At 37.8% G+C, this 15,153-nt stretch overlaps 1 protein-coding gene across 2 annotated transcripts in view; it reads left to right on the forward strand.

Annotated features, from left to right (window-relative positions):
• Nucleotides 1-15,153, forward strand: part of Tnpo1 (transportin 1) — a 98,513-nt gene that overhangs the window by 68,937 nt on the left and 14,423 nt on the right. For both annotated transcript variants that reach the window (XM_042690801.1, XM_042690802.1), the window contains exons 15-20: nucleotides 2,674-2,760; nucleotides 3,708-3,815; nucleotides 3,918-4,076; nucleotides 4,156-4,243; nucleotides 12,868-12,966; nucleotides 13,162-13,257. In XM_042690801.1, the coding sequence (XP_042546735.1) occupies nucleotides 2,674-2,760; nucleotides 3,708-3,815; nucleotides 3,918-4,076; nucleotides 4,156-4,243; nucleotides 12,868-12,966; nucleotides 13,162-13,257 (637 nt within the window). The remainder of the gene's footprint in view (nucleotides 1-2,673; nucleotides 2,761-3,707; nucleotides 3,816-3,917; nucleotides 4,077-4,155; nucleotides 4,244-12,867; nucleotides 12,967-13,161; nucleotides 13,258-15,153) is intronic.

Raw genomic sequence — 15,153 nt, forward strand, 5'->3', positions numbered from 1 at the left:
ACTTCAAAGTGGTAGAGTGCTTGCCTTGCATACATGAGGCCCTAGGTTTGATTCCTCAGCATCACATAAGCAAAAAGAAAAAAAACGGAAGTGGCGCTGTGGCTCAAGTGGTAGAGTGCTAGCCTTGAGCTAAAGAGCTGAGGGATAGCACCCAGGCCCAGAATTCAGGCCCCACAACAAACACCCCCCCCCCCCCAAAAAAAAAAGACTTCAAGAAATATGAACAATTTTTACTACTTTAAAATCTTAGCTGGGCGCTGGTGGCTCATGCCTGTAATCCTAGCTCCTCAGGAGGCTGAGATCACAGTTCAAAGGCAGTACAGGCAGGAAAGTCCATGAGACTCTTATCTCCAACAAACCACCAGAAAACCATAAGCTCAAGTGGTAGAGCCCTTGCCTTCAGCTAAAAAGCTTAAGGACAGCACATAGACCCAGAGTTCAAGCCCCATGGCTACAAAAACGAAAAATATAGATCTTAGCCAGGCACTTGTGGATCATGCTTGTAATCCTAGCTACTCAGGATCGTGGTTCAAAGCCAGCTCAGATGGAAAAGTCCCTGAGATTCTTAGATAAACTACTCAGAAAAAGCCTGAAGTGGCACTGAGGCTCAGGGATAGCATCCAGGACCTGAGTTCAAGCCCCAGGACCAGCAAAAAAAAAAAATACACACACTATGTTGAAAATGAACTATACAACTTGTGGGTAGGGCTAGGAGGGAAAAACTAGGAGAGAGCAAGGGAAGGGGTGACATTGTCCAAAAAGAAATACACTCTTTACGTAACTGTATCCCCTCTGTACATCACCTTTGTAATAACAGTTAAAAAGAATTTTTTTTAAAGCAAACTAATGAAGAGACATCTCTTTTTTTTTCTCTCTCTCTCTCTCTCTCTCTCTTTTTTTTGGGGGGTGGGGATTCCGCTCGTGGGGCCAGAATTCTAGGCCTGGGTGCTGTCCCTCAGCTCTTCAGCTCAAGGCTAGCGCTCTACCACTTGAGCCACAGCGCCACTTCCGGCTTTTTTCTTTTTGCTTATGTGGTGCTGAAGAATTGAACCCCAGGGCCTCAGGCATGCAAGGCAAGCGCTCTACCACTGAGCCACCTTCCCAACCCGTCATCTCTCGTTTTTGAGAACTCATTCAGTAGAACTGTTGGTGGGGTGCTAGAGCTGTTGCATACAGTGTTATAAAGTCTGAGACTCTTAAAGCCAAGTCTTTTTGTATTTCTGTTTGCGTGTCTTTTCATATTACTACCTGAACCTGTAGAAGGATTTGAAATTAAATGTATATACACTCACATAAGAGTAGCAAGTATATTCCCCAAATGGTAAAATAAGTATATGGGCCAGGCACCAGCAGCTCATGCCTATAACCCTAGCTAGGAAGCTGTGATCTGAGAATTGCAATTCAAAACCAACTGTAGACAGGAAAGTTCATGAGATAAGTGCATTTGAATCTACCATTTCAAAAACATTAGCTTTTGGATACCCCCTAGACATTTTGCTTTCTCTTCAGAATGCATGATTTATGGGGAAATACACTAAACAATTACACTAAATATATAAGTGACATTAGAATTTTAATGTAATTCACAATTTTATGCTGAAAAAATGGCTTAAATATAACTATGAAAAGTCCTAAATTGTATTTATCCTTAAAATTTTGTGTCAGTTTATAGGTTTGTTTAAAGGATAGGCTGTGTTTTTAAAGTATATACTGCTTGTTTATGGTTTTGTGGATTATTCTGTTAAAATACCATGTACTTTACATGGTATTTTTACAGCCATTTTACATGTAACAAATAAAAAGAAAATCTGTCACTGGAGAATAAAACTTACAGGGGGGGGGCTGGGAAGGTGGCTCAGTGGTAGAGCGCTTGCCTTGCATGCATGAAGCCCTGGGTTCAATTCCTCAGCACCACATAAGCAGGAAAAAAAAAGCGGGAAGTGGTGCTGTGGCTCAAGTGGTAGAGCGCTAGCCTTGAGCTGAAGAGCTGAGGGACAGCGCCCAGGCCCAGAGTTCAGGCCCACGACCAGACCCCAAAAAAAATAAAATTAAAATTAAAAAAAACTTACAGATATTCTTTTATTGTGATTTAACAAGTAGTACATTTTGATGTAGTGACATAGTTTCAAAAAAAATCAAATGACTTTAAAACAAAGGTCATGTAGATTGTTGTATTTATTTCTGTATTAGGACTTGAACTCAGGAATTGGCACTTTTCCTAACTTTTTCACTCAAGTCTGGCACTCCACCACTTGAGCCACATTTCAGCATCCAGCTTTTTGCTGGTTAATTAGCAGTAAGAGTCTCAAGTGTGTGTATGCAGGCTGCTTTCAAACCTCAGACCTTAGATCTCAGCTTCTTGAGTAACTAGGATTACAGGTGTGAGCCACTGCTACCTGGCTAGGTCATATAAACTAAAGGTAGACAGAGCAGTTTTTACTTATTTTTGATGGTACTAAGGACCTTGCACTTGCTAGATGGGCACTTTACCACTTGAGCCAGGCTTCCACCTCAGGACAGGGAAATTTTAGAAGGGACTGAAAAGCAAAAAATGGGTCTTTCTATGCTTTCATTAAAAGACTTTTCTACAACTGTTGTAAATAGGTTTTAGTTTTCTTAGATTTAAGATGAACTTCTTTATACTTGAATTTTGTTTCTCACCATTGTAAATAGGAATATATTCAGATGCTAATGCCTCCACTCATCCAGAAATGGAACATGTTAAAGGATGAAGATAAAGATCTTTTCCCTTTACTTGAGGTATTGTAATCTACTGATACTTAGTTAAGCTGGTGCATATTTTGTCAAAAACATGTATGTCTTCTATTCCAAAATGGGCGTATATAATAATAATTAAGTCTATATTCAGAAACCTTTCTTTTTTAATATTGAATAAGTACTTACGGTTTATTTTCAGACACATCTATGCTAAGAAAAACTGTTAAGTAGAAAAGGTATACTATGTATGTAGTTTCTTAAAAAGTACATAAAGGATTGTATTATGTGATTTTACTGTCCTCTGCTTATAATGTCTAGTTGCTATTTTAAGCAAAAAATGTTATTTATATGAAATGTAACAAACAAACCTACCTGAATTGACAGTGATAGGCCAGTCACTTCATCTTTATTTCCCTATTTATTTCAAGGATCACCAATTTAGGCCATGGATTGTCCCTAGCCAGAGAAGTGAAACTGAGTTCAAGGAAATAAGAATTGTGGCTCATTTCATTTACTTTATATATGCTGTCCCTTGGTATCTGCCAGGGATTAGTTCTGCCCCTCCCCTATGGGGATACTAAAAGTTCCTTATATATAATAGCATAATATTTGCATGTCTGTATATCCTAGATTACTACATAATACAATATAAGTGCCATGTAAATAGTTGCTATACTGAATTGTTTAGAAAAATCTGAATATATTCAGTTTAATTTAAATTTGAGGGGCAAAAAAAAACACACATGAAAAATATCCTTGAGGATAAAATTCACTGTAGAAACTTACATTTTTTTTCCCCATTAGATTGTTACTGCTTGACAAAATAGTGACACCCAAGAGGAGAGGTTTGGAAAGATAAAACCTGCAACTTTAGTAGTAGAAATCAAGCTCATAAAAGAATGACTACAATCTTTTAGCATAGTTTTGACTATTTTTCATTATCTCAAATATACTCAGAAAATTTAGCATGTGCAATTTATTCTTTCTAGTGCCTATCTTCAGTTGCCACAGCCCTACAGTCTGGCTTTCTTCCCTACTGTGAACCCGTGTATCAGCGTTGTGTAAACCTAGTACAGAAGACTCTTGCTCAAGCCATGGTATTTTTCTGAACATCTTTACTTTCCTAACATTGTTCTAAAGATGGGCATAATATGAATAAATTTTTTAATAATTAAAAGCAAAACATAATTTTTTTTCAGCTGAACAATGCTCAACCAGATCAATATGAAGCTCCAGATAAAGATTTTATGATCGTGGCTCTTGATTTACTCAGTGGCCTGGCTGAAGGCCTGGGAGGCAACATTGAGCAGCTAGTAGCTCGAAGTAACATTCTAACACTAATGTATCAGTGCATGCAGGTAAGCCATGTAAGATTAAAATTAACTGAAACCTTATTCTTTGTGTCATATTGGAGTTAATTTCTTCTTTTTCTTGTAGGATAAAATGCCAGAAGTTCGACAGAGTTCCTTTGCCCTATTAGGTGACCTGACTAAAGCTTGCTTTCAGCATGTTAAACCTTGTATAGGTATGAGTATTTTTCAATATGGTTATTAAAAGTTGTTTTTGTATCCCATTTCTAGCTAAATTTTATAGAGTTCTAACATTGATAGAGGTACACTTACGAGTGTACATTTTACTGCTGGTTAAAGTTGCTGTGATTGAAACAAGCAGGATGTTTGGGGTCCTGAGCTCCTGAACTTACTATCTCTTTAGTAGCCCTTCAGGCCCTGCTGTGTGACTGGAGGGAAGTTTCCAATATAGTGCATGCTCACTGCGGGGAACCTTGGTATTGTATGCCAGCTCCTTTTTAGTAGAAGTACCCAGAAATAGTAATAGCCAAGTTTTCTTTACTATACCAGCATTCACTTTCAAATATGTTGGGAAGCCTCAAGTACCACTTTTTTTTGGGGGGGGGGGGGGTCCGGTTGTGGGGCCTGAACTCTGGGCCTGAGCGCTGTCCCTCAGCTCTTCAGCTCAAGGCTAGCGCTCTACCACTTGAGCCACAGCGCCACTTCCGGCTTTTTTTTTTTTTTTTGCTTTTTGCTTGTGGTGCTGAGGAATCGAACCCAGGGCCTCAGGCATGCAAGGCAAGCGCTCTACCACTGAGCCAACTTCCCAGCCCCTCAAGTACCACTTTTTAAGAAAACTATTTGATTCTGCTTTAGAATTATCTTGGCTTTTTATGAAGACAATAAAGAAATTCCTTAGATATTATAACCTGAATTGCCAGGAGTTAAATGTTCTGAGGGGTATTAGGATATACAAGAACAATGTAAGAGTATGTCAACATGTTGTTGTAATTGTTTTTATTTTATTTAAACATTAATTACACACTGACCTAAATGATTTTTCATTTGATAGAATTATGCTTTAGAATAGGAACTGAATTTCTAGATTATTTTTTTCCTTTTGTGCTTGTCCTACGGCTTGAACTCAGGTCCTGGTCCCTGTCCTACAAACTTTGAGCCACAACTCCATCTCTAGCTTTTTTGGTAGTTGGAGATAAGAGTGTCAATAACTTTCTTGCCCAGGCTGGCTTCAAACCATACTTCTCAGGTCTCAGCTGCCTGAATAGCTAGAATTACAAGCATGAGCCACCACTACCCAGCTGAATTTCTGCATTATAAATAGTAACATTAACAATGATACATAAGAGCCATTAAGTTTTAGGCCTAACTGTTCTGGATTCTTAAGTTATGGCAACCTAGTCATAAAAACATTTACAACTTACCATTTTTAAGCTTAAATAAACTTACACAAAAATATTTTTAATATTTCTACAAAACTATATTAAACATACAGAAATAGAAAAAAGTATGACAAACCTTCCATAACCCAATTTCAGCTTATTAATGTATGTTAATCATATCGTCCAGACAAAAAGACCTTCTTTGTATTTCTGAACATATCTCCAAATGTCTTACTAATAAGTGCTTTTTGCTACTAACAGGATTCTTTGTCTTTAAAGGTTTCCCATATTCTGGATTTTTACTGATTACATGTGTGGTGTAATTTAACAGATTCCTTAATCCTTTATATTTACTATACTTTGGCAGTTAAGCCTAAAATGAGTACTAGCAAGATTCCACTTTTGTTCTTTTTTTTTTTTTTTTTTTTTTTTAATTGTAAAGCTACTATACAGAGGGTTACAGTTACATGAGTGAGGTTATGAGTACACTTCCTCTTGAACATTGTTACCCCCTCCATTGTTTTCCCCCTACCATCCCCTCTCTCCCTCCCTTCCCCGAGGTTCTTTTTTTTTTTTTTTTTTTTTTGATTGTGATTAAATGATTACGTAATTTCAAAGTCACAAGTTCATTCTAACTTCCCAGGAGCAAATTGTCTACCACAGTCTGTAATATATAACAGTGTTCACATGTTATATACCATATTTGTGATCAGCAGCATGGGGATATTTAGTAGTGGTTCAACCAGATGAGCGGGAGTTCTTTGTTTCTTAAGTCCTGTTAGTTTTGTCGTATCACCTAACCTTTTGGATTTAGCATCCACTTATCAGGGAGACCATGTACCGTTTGTCTCTTCGTTCTTGGCTTACCTCGCTCAACATGATTCCTTCTAGCTCCATCCATTTCCCTGCAAATGCCATTATTTTGTCATTTCTAATGGCTGCATAATATTCCATTGTGTATTTTTGGATCCATTCATCTGTGGTGGGGCATCTAGGTTGTTTCCATATCCTAGCTATTGCGAACAGTGCTGCAATAAACATGGAGGTGCACGTGTCCTTGTATATTGGTTCCTGTTGTTCAGGGTAGATGCCTAGAAGTGGTATGACTGGGTCGTAAGGGAGGTCAATCTTTAGCTTTCTAAGGACCCTCCAGACTGCTTTCCAAAGTGGTTGTATAAGTGTACATTCCCACCAGCAGTGTAATAGGGTTCCTCTTTCTCCACATCCCCTCCAGCATTTGTCGTTGGCTGATTTGTGGATGTGGGACATTCTGACTGGGGTAAGGTGGTATCTCAGGGTTGTCTTTATTTGCATTTCCTTCACCACCAGGGATGATGAACATTTCCTCATGTGTTTCTTTGCCATTTTTATTTCTTCATTTGAGAAGTCCCTCTTTAGTTCCCTTGCCCATTTAGTAATTGGTTTGTTAGGTTTGGGAGGGATTAGTTTCTTGAGTTCCCTGTATATACAGGATGTTAACCTCTTGTCTGATATATTGCTGGTAAATATTTTTTCCCAATTAGTTGGTTGTCTTTCTAGCTTAGTTGCGATAGATTTAGCTGTGCAGAAGCTTTTTATTTTAAGGTAGTCCCATTTGTCGAGTCTCTCTCCAACTTGTTGTGATCCTGGGACTCTGTTCAGGAAGTTCCTTCCTGTGTCTATTAGTTCAAGTGTCTCTCCTACTCTGTCCTGCAGTAGTTTCAGAGACTCAGGTTCAATGTTAAGGTCTTTAATCCATTTTGAGTTGATGTTGGTGCATGGTGATAGGCTGGGGTCCACTTTTAGTTTTCTGCACATGGCTGCCCAGTTTTCCCAGCACCAGCGGTTGAAGAGGCTGTGTTTCTTCCATTGTATGTCTTTGGCTCCTTTGTCGAATATCAGCTGGCTGTAGGCCTGTGGATTTATATCTGGATCTTCTATTCTGTTCCATTGGTCTTCGGGTCTGTTTTTGTGCCAGTACCATGCTGTCTTTGTGATTATAGCTCTGTAGTAGAGTTTGAAGTTCGGCATGGATAGCCCTCCCATATTGTCTTTATCCCCTAGAATTGTTTTGGCTATTCTAGGTCTTTTGTTGTTCCATATAAATTTTTGGACTGTTTTCTGTATTTCAGTGATGTACGTCATTGGGATTTTAATAGGAATTGCATTGAATTGGTGTATTAGTTTTGGAAGTATCACCATCTTTACTATATTAAGTCGGCCTATCCAGGAGCATGGGAGGTCTTTCCATTTCCTAGTGTCTTCTGCAGTTTCTTTCTTTAACTTTTTATAGTTCTCATTAAATAGTTCTTTTACATCTTTGGTTAGGTTAATTCCTAAATATTTTATTTTTTGGGAGGTTATTGTGAATGGGGTTGCTCCCTTTATTTCCCTCTCTTCCTGTGCGTTATCAGTGTATAGGAAGGCAACTGATTTTTGTGGGTTTATTTTGTATCCTGCTATTTTGCCGAAGTGACTTATGATTTCTAAAAGTTTGGGGATGGAGTTTTTGGGATCGTGGAGGTATAGTATCATGTCGTCTGCAAAAAGGGATAGTTTAACTTCTTCTTTCCCTATGCGGATCCCTTTAATGTCTTTTTCTTGCCTTATTGCCCTGGCTAAGGGTTCTAGGACTATGTTGAAGAGGAGTGGAGACAGTGGGCATCCTTGCCTTGTTCCTGTTTTTAGGAGGATTGGTTGTAGCTTTTCCCCATTAAGTATAATATTGGCTATTGGTCTGTCATAAATGGCTTTTATTGTTTTTAGAAATGTTCCTTCTATTCCTAGTTTCTCCAGAGCTTTTAGCATGAATGAATGTTGAATTTTATCAAAGGCCTTTTCTGCATCTGTGGCGATAATCATGTGATTCTTGACCTTGGCTCTGTTGATATGCTGGATTACATTTATTGACTTACGTATGTTAAACCATCCCTGTGTCTCTGGGATGAAGCCTACCTGATCATAGTGTATGATTTTTTTTATGTGTTTCTGGATTCTGTTAGCTAGAATCTTGTTAAGGATCTTTGCATCTGTGACTTTTGTTCTTTTCTAAAGAATTACAATTTTTTGTATACTTTCTTTTTCCTGGTACTGGTTTTTTAACTCTTGGCCCTTATACTTAACAGGGAAGCTCTCTACCACATGAGCTATCTCTTTTTTGCTGGGAGTTTTCAGATAGGTTATTGTTGTTTTGCCTAGCGGCAACGGCAATCCTACCTAAGCCCTCCATATAGCTAGAATTATAAATCTGAATACCACACCAGGCTTGTCTTTTGAAATAGGGTCTCACTAACTTTTTTGTCCATGCTGGGCCTGAATCTCCATTTTTCTCTCTCTTTTTTTTTTTTTTTTGGGTCCAGTCATAGAGCCTGAACTCTGGGCCTGGGCGCTGTTCCTCAACTCTTCAGCTCAAGGCTAGCGCTCTACCACTTGAGCCACAGCGCCACTTCTGGCTTTTTTTCTTTTTGCTTATGTGGTGTTGGGGAATTGAACCCAGGGCCCCATGCATGCAAGGCAAGCACTCTACCACTGAGCCACCTTCCCAGCCCCCATTTTTCTCATCTCTGCTTCCTTTAGAGTTGGAATTGTAGACACTGTCATCACTGGTAGTTTAGTGTACCTTGTTAAAAAGATACACAGCATTTATTTGTCTTTATTTGTTTATTTTAAAATTACCAGTGATGATTATTGTCTGGATTAGTAGGTCATAAGTAGGGAGGCAGTTTTGCTCTCTGAGAAATATTTGCCAATATCTGGAGACATTTTGTTTGACATAGGGAAGGAGCTACTAATATTCAACAAGTAGTGGGGAAAGTATGTTGCCAAATGTCCTATAATATTTGAGCTAGAAACCCTAGAATGTAAAAAAAAAAAAAAAAGAAAAGAAAAGAAACCCTACAATGTATCCTTTTACCCACAGCAAATAATGTCACCCAAACTAATATTGCAAAGATTGACAGAAACCCAGGCTAAATAGACATTTTTTGATCTGCTTCTTACACTTTAACAGAATACCACAGACCAGGTAAATTAAAAAAAACAGAAAGGTATTTGGCTTATGGTTTGCAGTCTAGCAAGTTAAGATCAGAGGCCACATCTTCTTCCTGGTCTTCTTCCTGCATCCTAACATGGCAAGAAGGGTACACACAGGGCCCTGGTCATCTTCATCCTTTCATCAGAAATTTACCGTAGAGATATTGATGATGACAAAGTCATAAAACTCATGAGTTTTGGAGGTGACCTTCAGACCATAGCAATCTACTAATTACTAAAGGTTAAATGTATAGTATTCAGTTCATTTAAGAGAAAACTTAAAGTAATTTTGCATATCGATGTTGTTGCCCTGAGATACAAATCATATGAGATACAGAACGATTTTTCTTTCTGGCTATATGCCAGATTTTTTAGAAAGAAAAGTTGATTTCCTATCCTCATCCAGAGGTGTGTTTCAGAGGTTAATGCATACTGCTAGCAATAGCTGTCAAGTTGGCTTCTGAGTTTTTTTTGCTGTGATAATATAGCCTGGGTTTGTGCACATTTAGGAAACATTTTCTCTTTTTTTTTTTTTTTTTTTTTTGCTGGTCGTGGGACCTGAACTCTGGACCTAGGCGCTGCCCCTCAGCTCTTCAGCTCAAGGCTAGCGCTCTACCACTTGAGCCACAGTGCCACTTCCAGCTTTTCTGCTTATGTGGTGCTGAGGAATCGAACCCAGGGCCTCAGGCATGCAAGGCAAGCACTCTACCACTGAGCCACCTTCCCAGCCCAAACATTTTCTCTTGAGACCACATTTCTTTTTTCTTTTTTTTCTTGCCGATCCTGGAACTTGAACTGTGGGCCCAGATGCTGCCCCTGAGCACCTCAAGGCTAGTACTTTTCCATTTGAGCCACAGTGCCACTTCCAGCCCAGACTTTCCTGCCCAGGCTGGCTTTGAACCACAATCCTCAGATCTCATCCTCCTGAGTAGCTAGGATTATAGGCGTGAGCCTCCAGCTCCTTGGCTGGGACTGAATTTCTTTTCATGGAAAGTTAAATTTAGAGACTGCAGTGTGAGTGCTAGAGTGAACATTACTTCAAAAACTATGGCCAATAGTTTTTTTTAAATGTTTTTCTATGTAAAGAGCTAGTTTTGAGGATAATTCAGTTTCTTTAAATTGAATTTGAACTTTCCTTACTCTGATGAGAAGTTACTCTATCTAAAGATACCTAATGTATATTAAAATTTGTTTCTTGATCTACTCTGCTTGATGTAAAAATTTGGTGAGATATTGCCTTGATCAAGAGCATTGATATTCAAAGACAACCTGGGCAAAAGTTAGCAACACCCCATCTCAACCAGTAAGCTGCAAGTGTTTTGGTACACATTGTTATTTCCAAAGCATGGGAAATATAAATAGGACAGTCGCCGGACACTAGTAGCTCACGCCTGTAATCCTAGCTACTCAGGAGGCTAAGATCTGAGGGTCATGGTTCAAAGCCAGCCCGTGAGACTCTTAATTCCAATAAACCAGTAGAAAATCAGAAGTGGGGCTGTGGCTCAAGCGGTAGAGCACTTGCCTTGAGCTGAAGAACACAGGGGCAGCACCCAAGCCCAGAGTTAAAGCCCCACAACCAACCAAAAAAAAAAAAAAAATAGAACAAGTACAGGACAGTTTAAGCAAAAACACCAGCTCTGTTCAAAAACTTCTGTGATGTTAGGGGAATGAACTCCTTGAGTATTCAAATGTTTTTTTTGTTTTTTTTTTTTTCCTTTCATGCAATTGTTTCTATCATGTTTATAAGATGATTTCTTTGTTGCTTTGTATGTCCCTCCCCCACAGTATAACCCATACTTTCACTGAATTTAATGTTGGTATAATTTGTGGAGGGGAATGGAAAAAAAACAACAAATCGTTTAACTAGGGATACAGGTGGACCCATTGTAACAAGGAGATGTACAAATTGTTATGTTGAAAAACGAACTTAACTTCGGTGGGGAGTGGGGGAAGGATCGGTAGGGGTAGGGGAGGAGTATAGGAAGGGATGGGAAAGGGAAACAACGAGGAGGCAACAATGCTTGATAAGAAATGTACTCGTTATCTGGCCCATGTAATTGTAACTCCTGTACAGTATTCTCACAATAAAAAAAAAAAAAAAAAAAAACTTTTTTCCTCTGTACAGTATTCTCACAATAAAAAAAAAAAACTTCTAAGAAAAGCAAAAAGGGATAGGCACATAGATCAAGTGGTAAAGGCCCTAAGATCAAACCACTGTTTTTAAATTGTTATTATAAAGATGTTATACAGTGATGTTAAAATTACATAACTGTGCTACATAAGTCATAAGTGATGAGTCTCTGCTCTTGCCTAGTTTTTTCCTATCATCCCCACCCACAATTTGTGTAGTTCATTTTAACAGTGTCTAATGAATACCACTGCTGCATTTGTTCACTCTTTGTCGCTCTATTTCTACGCTCCCCCTTCCCCTCCCAAAGATAGCTAAACAAATAAGATGAAAACAAAAACAGCACCAAAGAAACTCTTGTTTACATTTCCTGGAGTTTATTTCCATAAATAATATCATATATACTCAGGTGTACAAAGGCATTGTGCCTATCTGTGTTTCTCTACTAAGAATATCCTCCTTGGGCTGGGAAGGTGGCTCAGTGGTAGAGCGCTTGCCTTGCATGCCTGAGGCCCTGGGTTCGATTCCTCAGCACCACATAAGCAAAAAGAAAAAAGCCGGAAGTGGCGCTGTGGCTCAAGTGGTAGAGTGCTAGCCTTGAGCTGAAGAGCTGAGGGACAACGCCCAGGCCCAGAGTTCAGGCCCCACGACCGGACCCAAAAAAAAAAAAAAAGGATATCCTCCTTTGGTCTCACTGGGTGAATGCCTAAAATCCTATATAATTTATCATGTCCCAGTGTATTTAAGATCTAGCTTGTGCAAATGAGAAAAAATAAGAACCATTTGTGCCTCTGAGCTTGGCTTACCTCTAGGTTTGTTCTAGGTCCATCCATTTCCCTGCAGATGACATTTTTCTTTCTAATGGCTGTGTAAAATTCCATTGTGTATAAGTACCACTTTTTTTTTTTTTTTTTTGGCCAGTCCTGCGGCTTGAACTCAGGGCTTGAACTCAGCCTGAGCACTGCCCCTGAGCTGCTTTTGACCAAGGCTAGCACTCTACTACTTGAGCCACAGCTCTACTTCCAGCTTTTTCTGTGTATGTGGTACTGAGGAATTGAACCTGGGGCTTCATGCATGCTAGGCAAGCATTCTACCACTAGGTCACATTCCCAGCCCCTGGTTCTGAAGTTTTAATTTGGGGCCCTACACTGCTAGGCAGATACTTTCCCTACCCCTCATCAGTTTTATAATGGTATTGCAGTGATTGTTATTTAATCAGGTTTATTATTTCTTGACTATATTTCTTCCTAATAGATTTCCTTTAAAGTTCAGTAGAATGATAGTTAAAATGTCATACATTATTTTAATTTTTTTTTCTTAGCTGATTTCATGCCAATATTGGGAACCAACCTAAATCCAGAGTTCATTTCAGTTTGCAACAATGCCACATGGGCAATTGGAGAAATCTCCATTCAAATGGGTAAGATTTTTTTTCCCCCTGAAGAGCACAAATACTTAAATGGCTTGAAAAAGTTCTTTTTATTTTTAATTTAAAATCAGTTTTTGTATATATACATGACTTATGTATGACACAGTTAATAAGAGAAACAAAATGCTTTATTAAGGTTTTAACATTCAATTTTTCTCTTTTATTTCTTTTTGTGGGATGATCTAGGTATAGAGATGCAGCCTTATATTCCTATGGTGTTGCACCAGCTTGTAGAAATCATTAACAGACCCAACACACCAAAGACGTTGTTAGAGAACACAGGTACCATATGACTGAACTGTTATGGTGAAAAGAAAATTAGTTGCCTTATAACTTTGCAATTAAGATGCGTAGAGAAACCAAAGCTAGCTTTAACAAACCCAACTGCTTACTATTTATTTTGGATTTTTACTAATGAATTATTTTAGCTACATTTCATGAGCAGTTTATAGAAATATGAGAAAAACACTTTGTCCCCATTCCCATGTTTCAATACTTCCTAAAAATGATTCTAGCTAAGACAAACATTGAACTATATGAGAGAGTAACTGGGAAGTGAGAAGTATTAAGTTTTTAATCTATAAAAATGTGGCCAAAATACATTGTAATTCAGTGACTGATTGGCTAACAATGGCCTGTGTATTATGAAATTTCCTGCAATTGGGAACTTATCTAGGAGGCTTGTTTCTCTTTTGCATTTATAGACAGCATGTTGATGTTAAAGAGTACCTTCCATACTATAGAAAACATTTAGGGGTGATTGAGTCCTTTTCTTTCCACCCTCCCCTGATGTTGCTAATGATGAAAGATTTATGTTTTCATTCAGCCACATCCCTTTATGTTCTAAGATAATTTTGAGTCATTTATTCATAGTCAGTAAGAGTCTTGCCAACTACTGGACAAAGATTATTAAGGTTTTCCAAATAAGAAACTTAGTTTTCCTCAGAGACATTTTAATTTGATATTTTTAAATTATAGTGAGTTTATCCTAATGTGATTTAAAATTGATCATGTTTACTGGTATGGAAGGAAGTCTTTTAATTACAAAACGGTTTTCTGACTGATTGGCTGTATGGGTACTGTATGGGTACACAAAGTAAATTGGGTTTTCCTCCTGAAAAATATGAAAGTCTATATGAAATGGTTTTGAAATCTCACTAGATTTTAATCTTTGTATAATGCAGTACCTATACATGACATTCAGATTAGAGACACTTGTCATTATAAAATTTTTGAACCTAAAGAAACCTTCCTATTTATCTTTAAATGTGAATGCATAACTTCAAATAAATGTTGAGTGTATTGTATATGAAAGTTTTTTGTGGGATATCTGCTAGTGAAATTGTTAATGTTGCTTTTTAAAATTGGCTTTATTTATAGTATTATACTCCTAGTATGAGTATGTCCTAGGTAAATAATAAAATAGTTGATAATGCCCTACCAGTTGGTATATTGAATCAGATTGAAAAATACTTGGGATTTACTAGATTACTTTTATAACATGGGTATATAAAATTCTGTTTTCTTTATTCCTTACCCAAAAGAATGGGCTTGTTTGTTGTTTTATTAAAGCCATATGGGTGTTAACACCTTAATTGCCATTATTACAGTGCTTCATAAAGCCAATTCTGTAGTATGCTGTTATTCTTCTTTTTCTAATTAGTATATCCTGCACTGAACTTTTTCAATGGACCATCATCTGCTTTATCGCATGTTTCATTGGATTGTTCATACTTGCCTGTTTAATGAGAATGTTGCATAGTTTGTGTCTTTTGAACATAGGTTTTCTTTCTCTTGCTTCATATGAATCTGCTGAATTTTTTAGTATTATCTGTGTAGTTTGCTTCAAGTAATCCTTAAACATTTTTCTTTACCCCCACCCCCACCCTTTTTTTATGAAAGGTTAACTTGTAAGTTTTTGAGAGAACACCATTAAAGCACCTCATGGTTTGTTTTCTGTTTGTTCCCTCCCTTTTCCTCCTTCCCTTGTGTATAAATGTATTTATATGTATGTACCTTTGAATTGCAGAATGCAGTTCTGAGTTGGAATTGTTTTAGCTCTTCATAAATTTAAGGATTTCCTGAAATTTTATGGTGAATATATGCTTGTCCACTTCAGAATTTTTAAAAACCAAATTAGTATGCAATTGAGATGTGTTTTCATCTATTTTGTGTTAT

Source organism: Dipodomys spectabilis, unplaced genomic scaffold (genome assembly GCF_019054845.1).
Source record: "Dipodomys spectabilis isolate Male_0828 unplaced genomic scaffold, ASM1905484v1 ptg000140l, whole genome shotgun sequence".
Lineage (NCBI taxonomy): Eukaryota > Metazoa > Chordata > Mammalia > Rodentia > Heteromyidae > Dipodomys > Dipodomys spectabilis.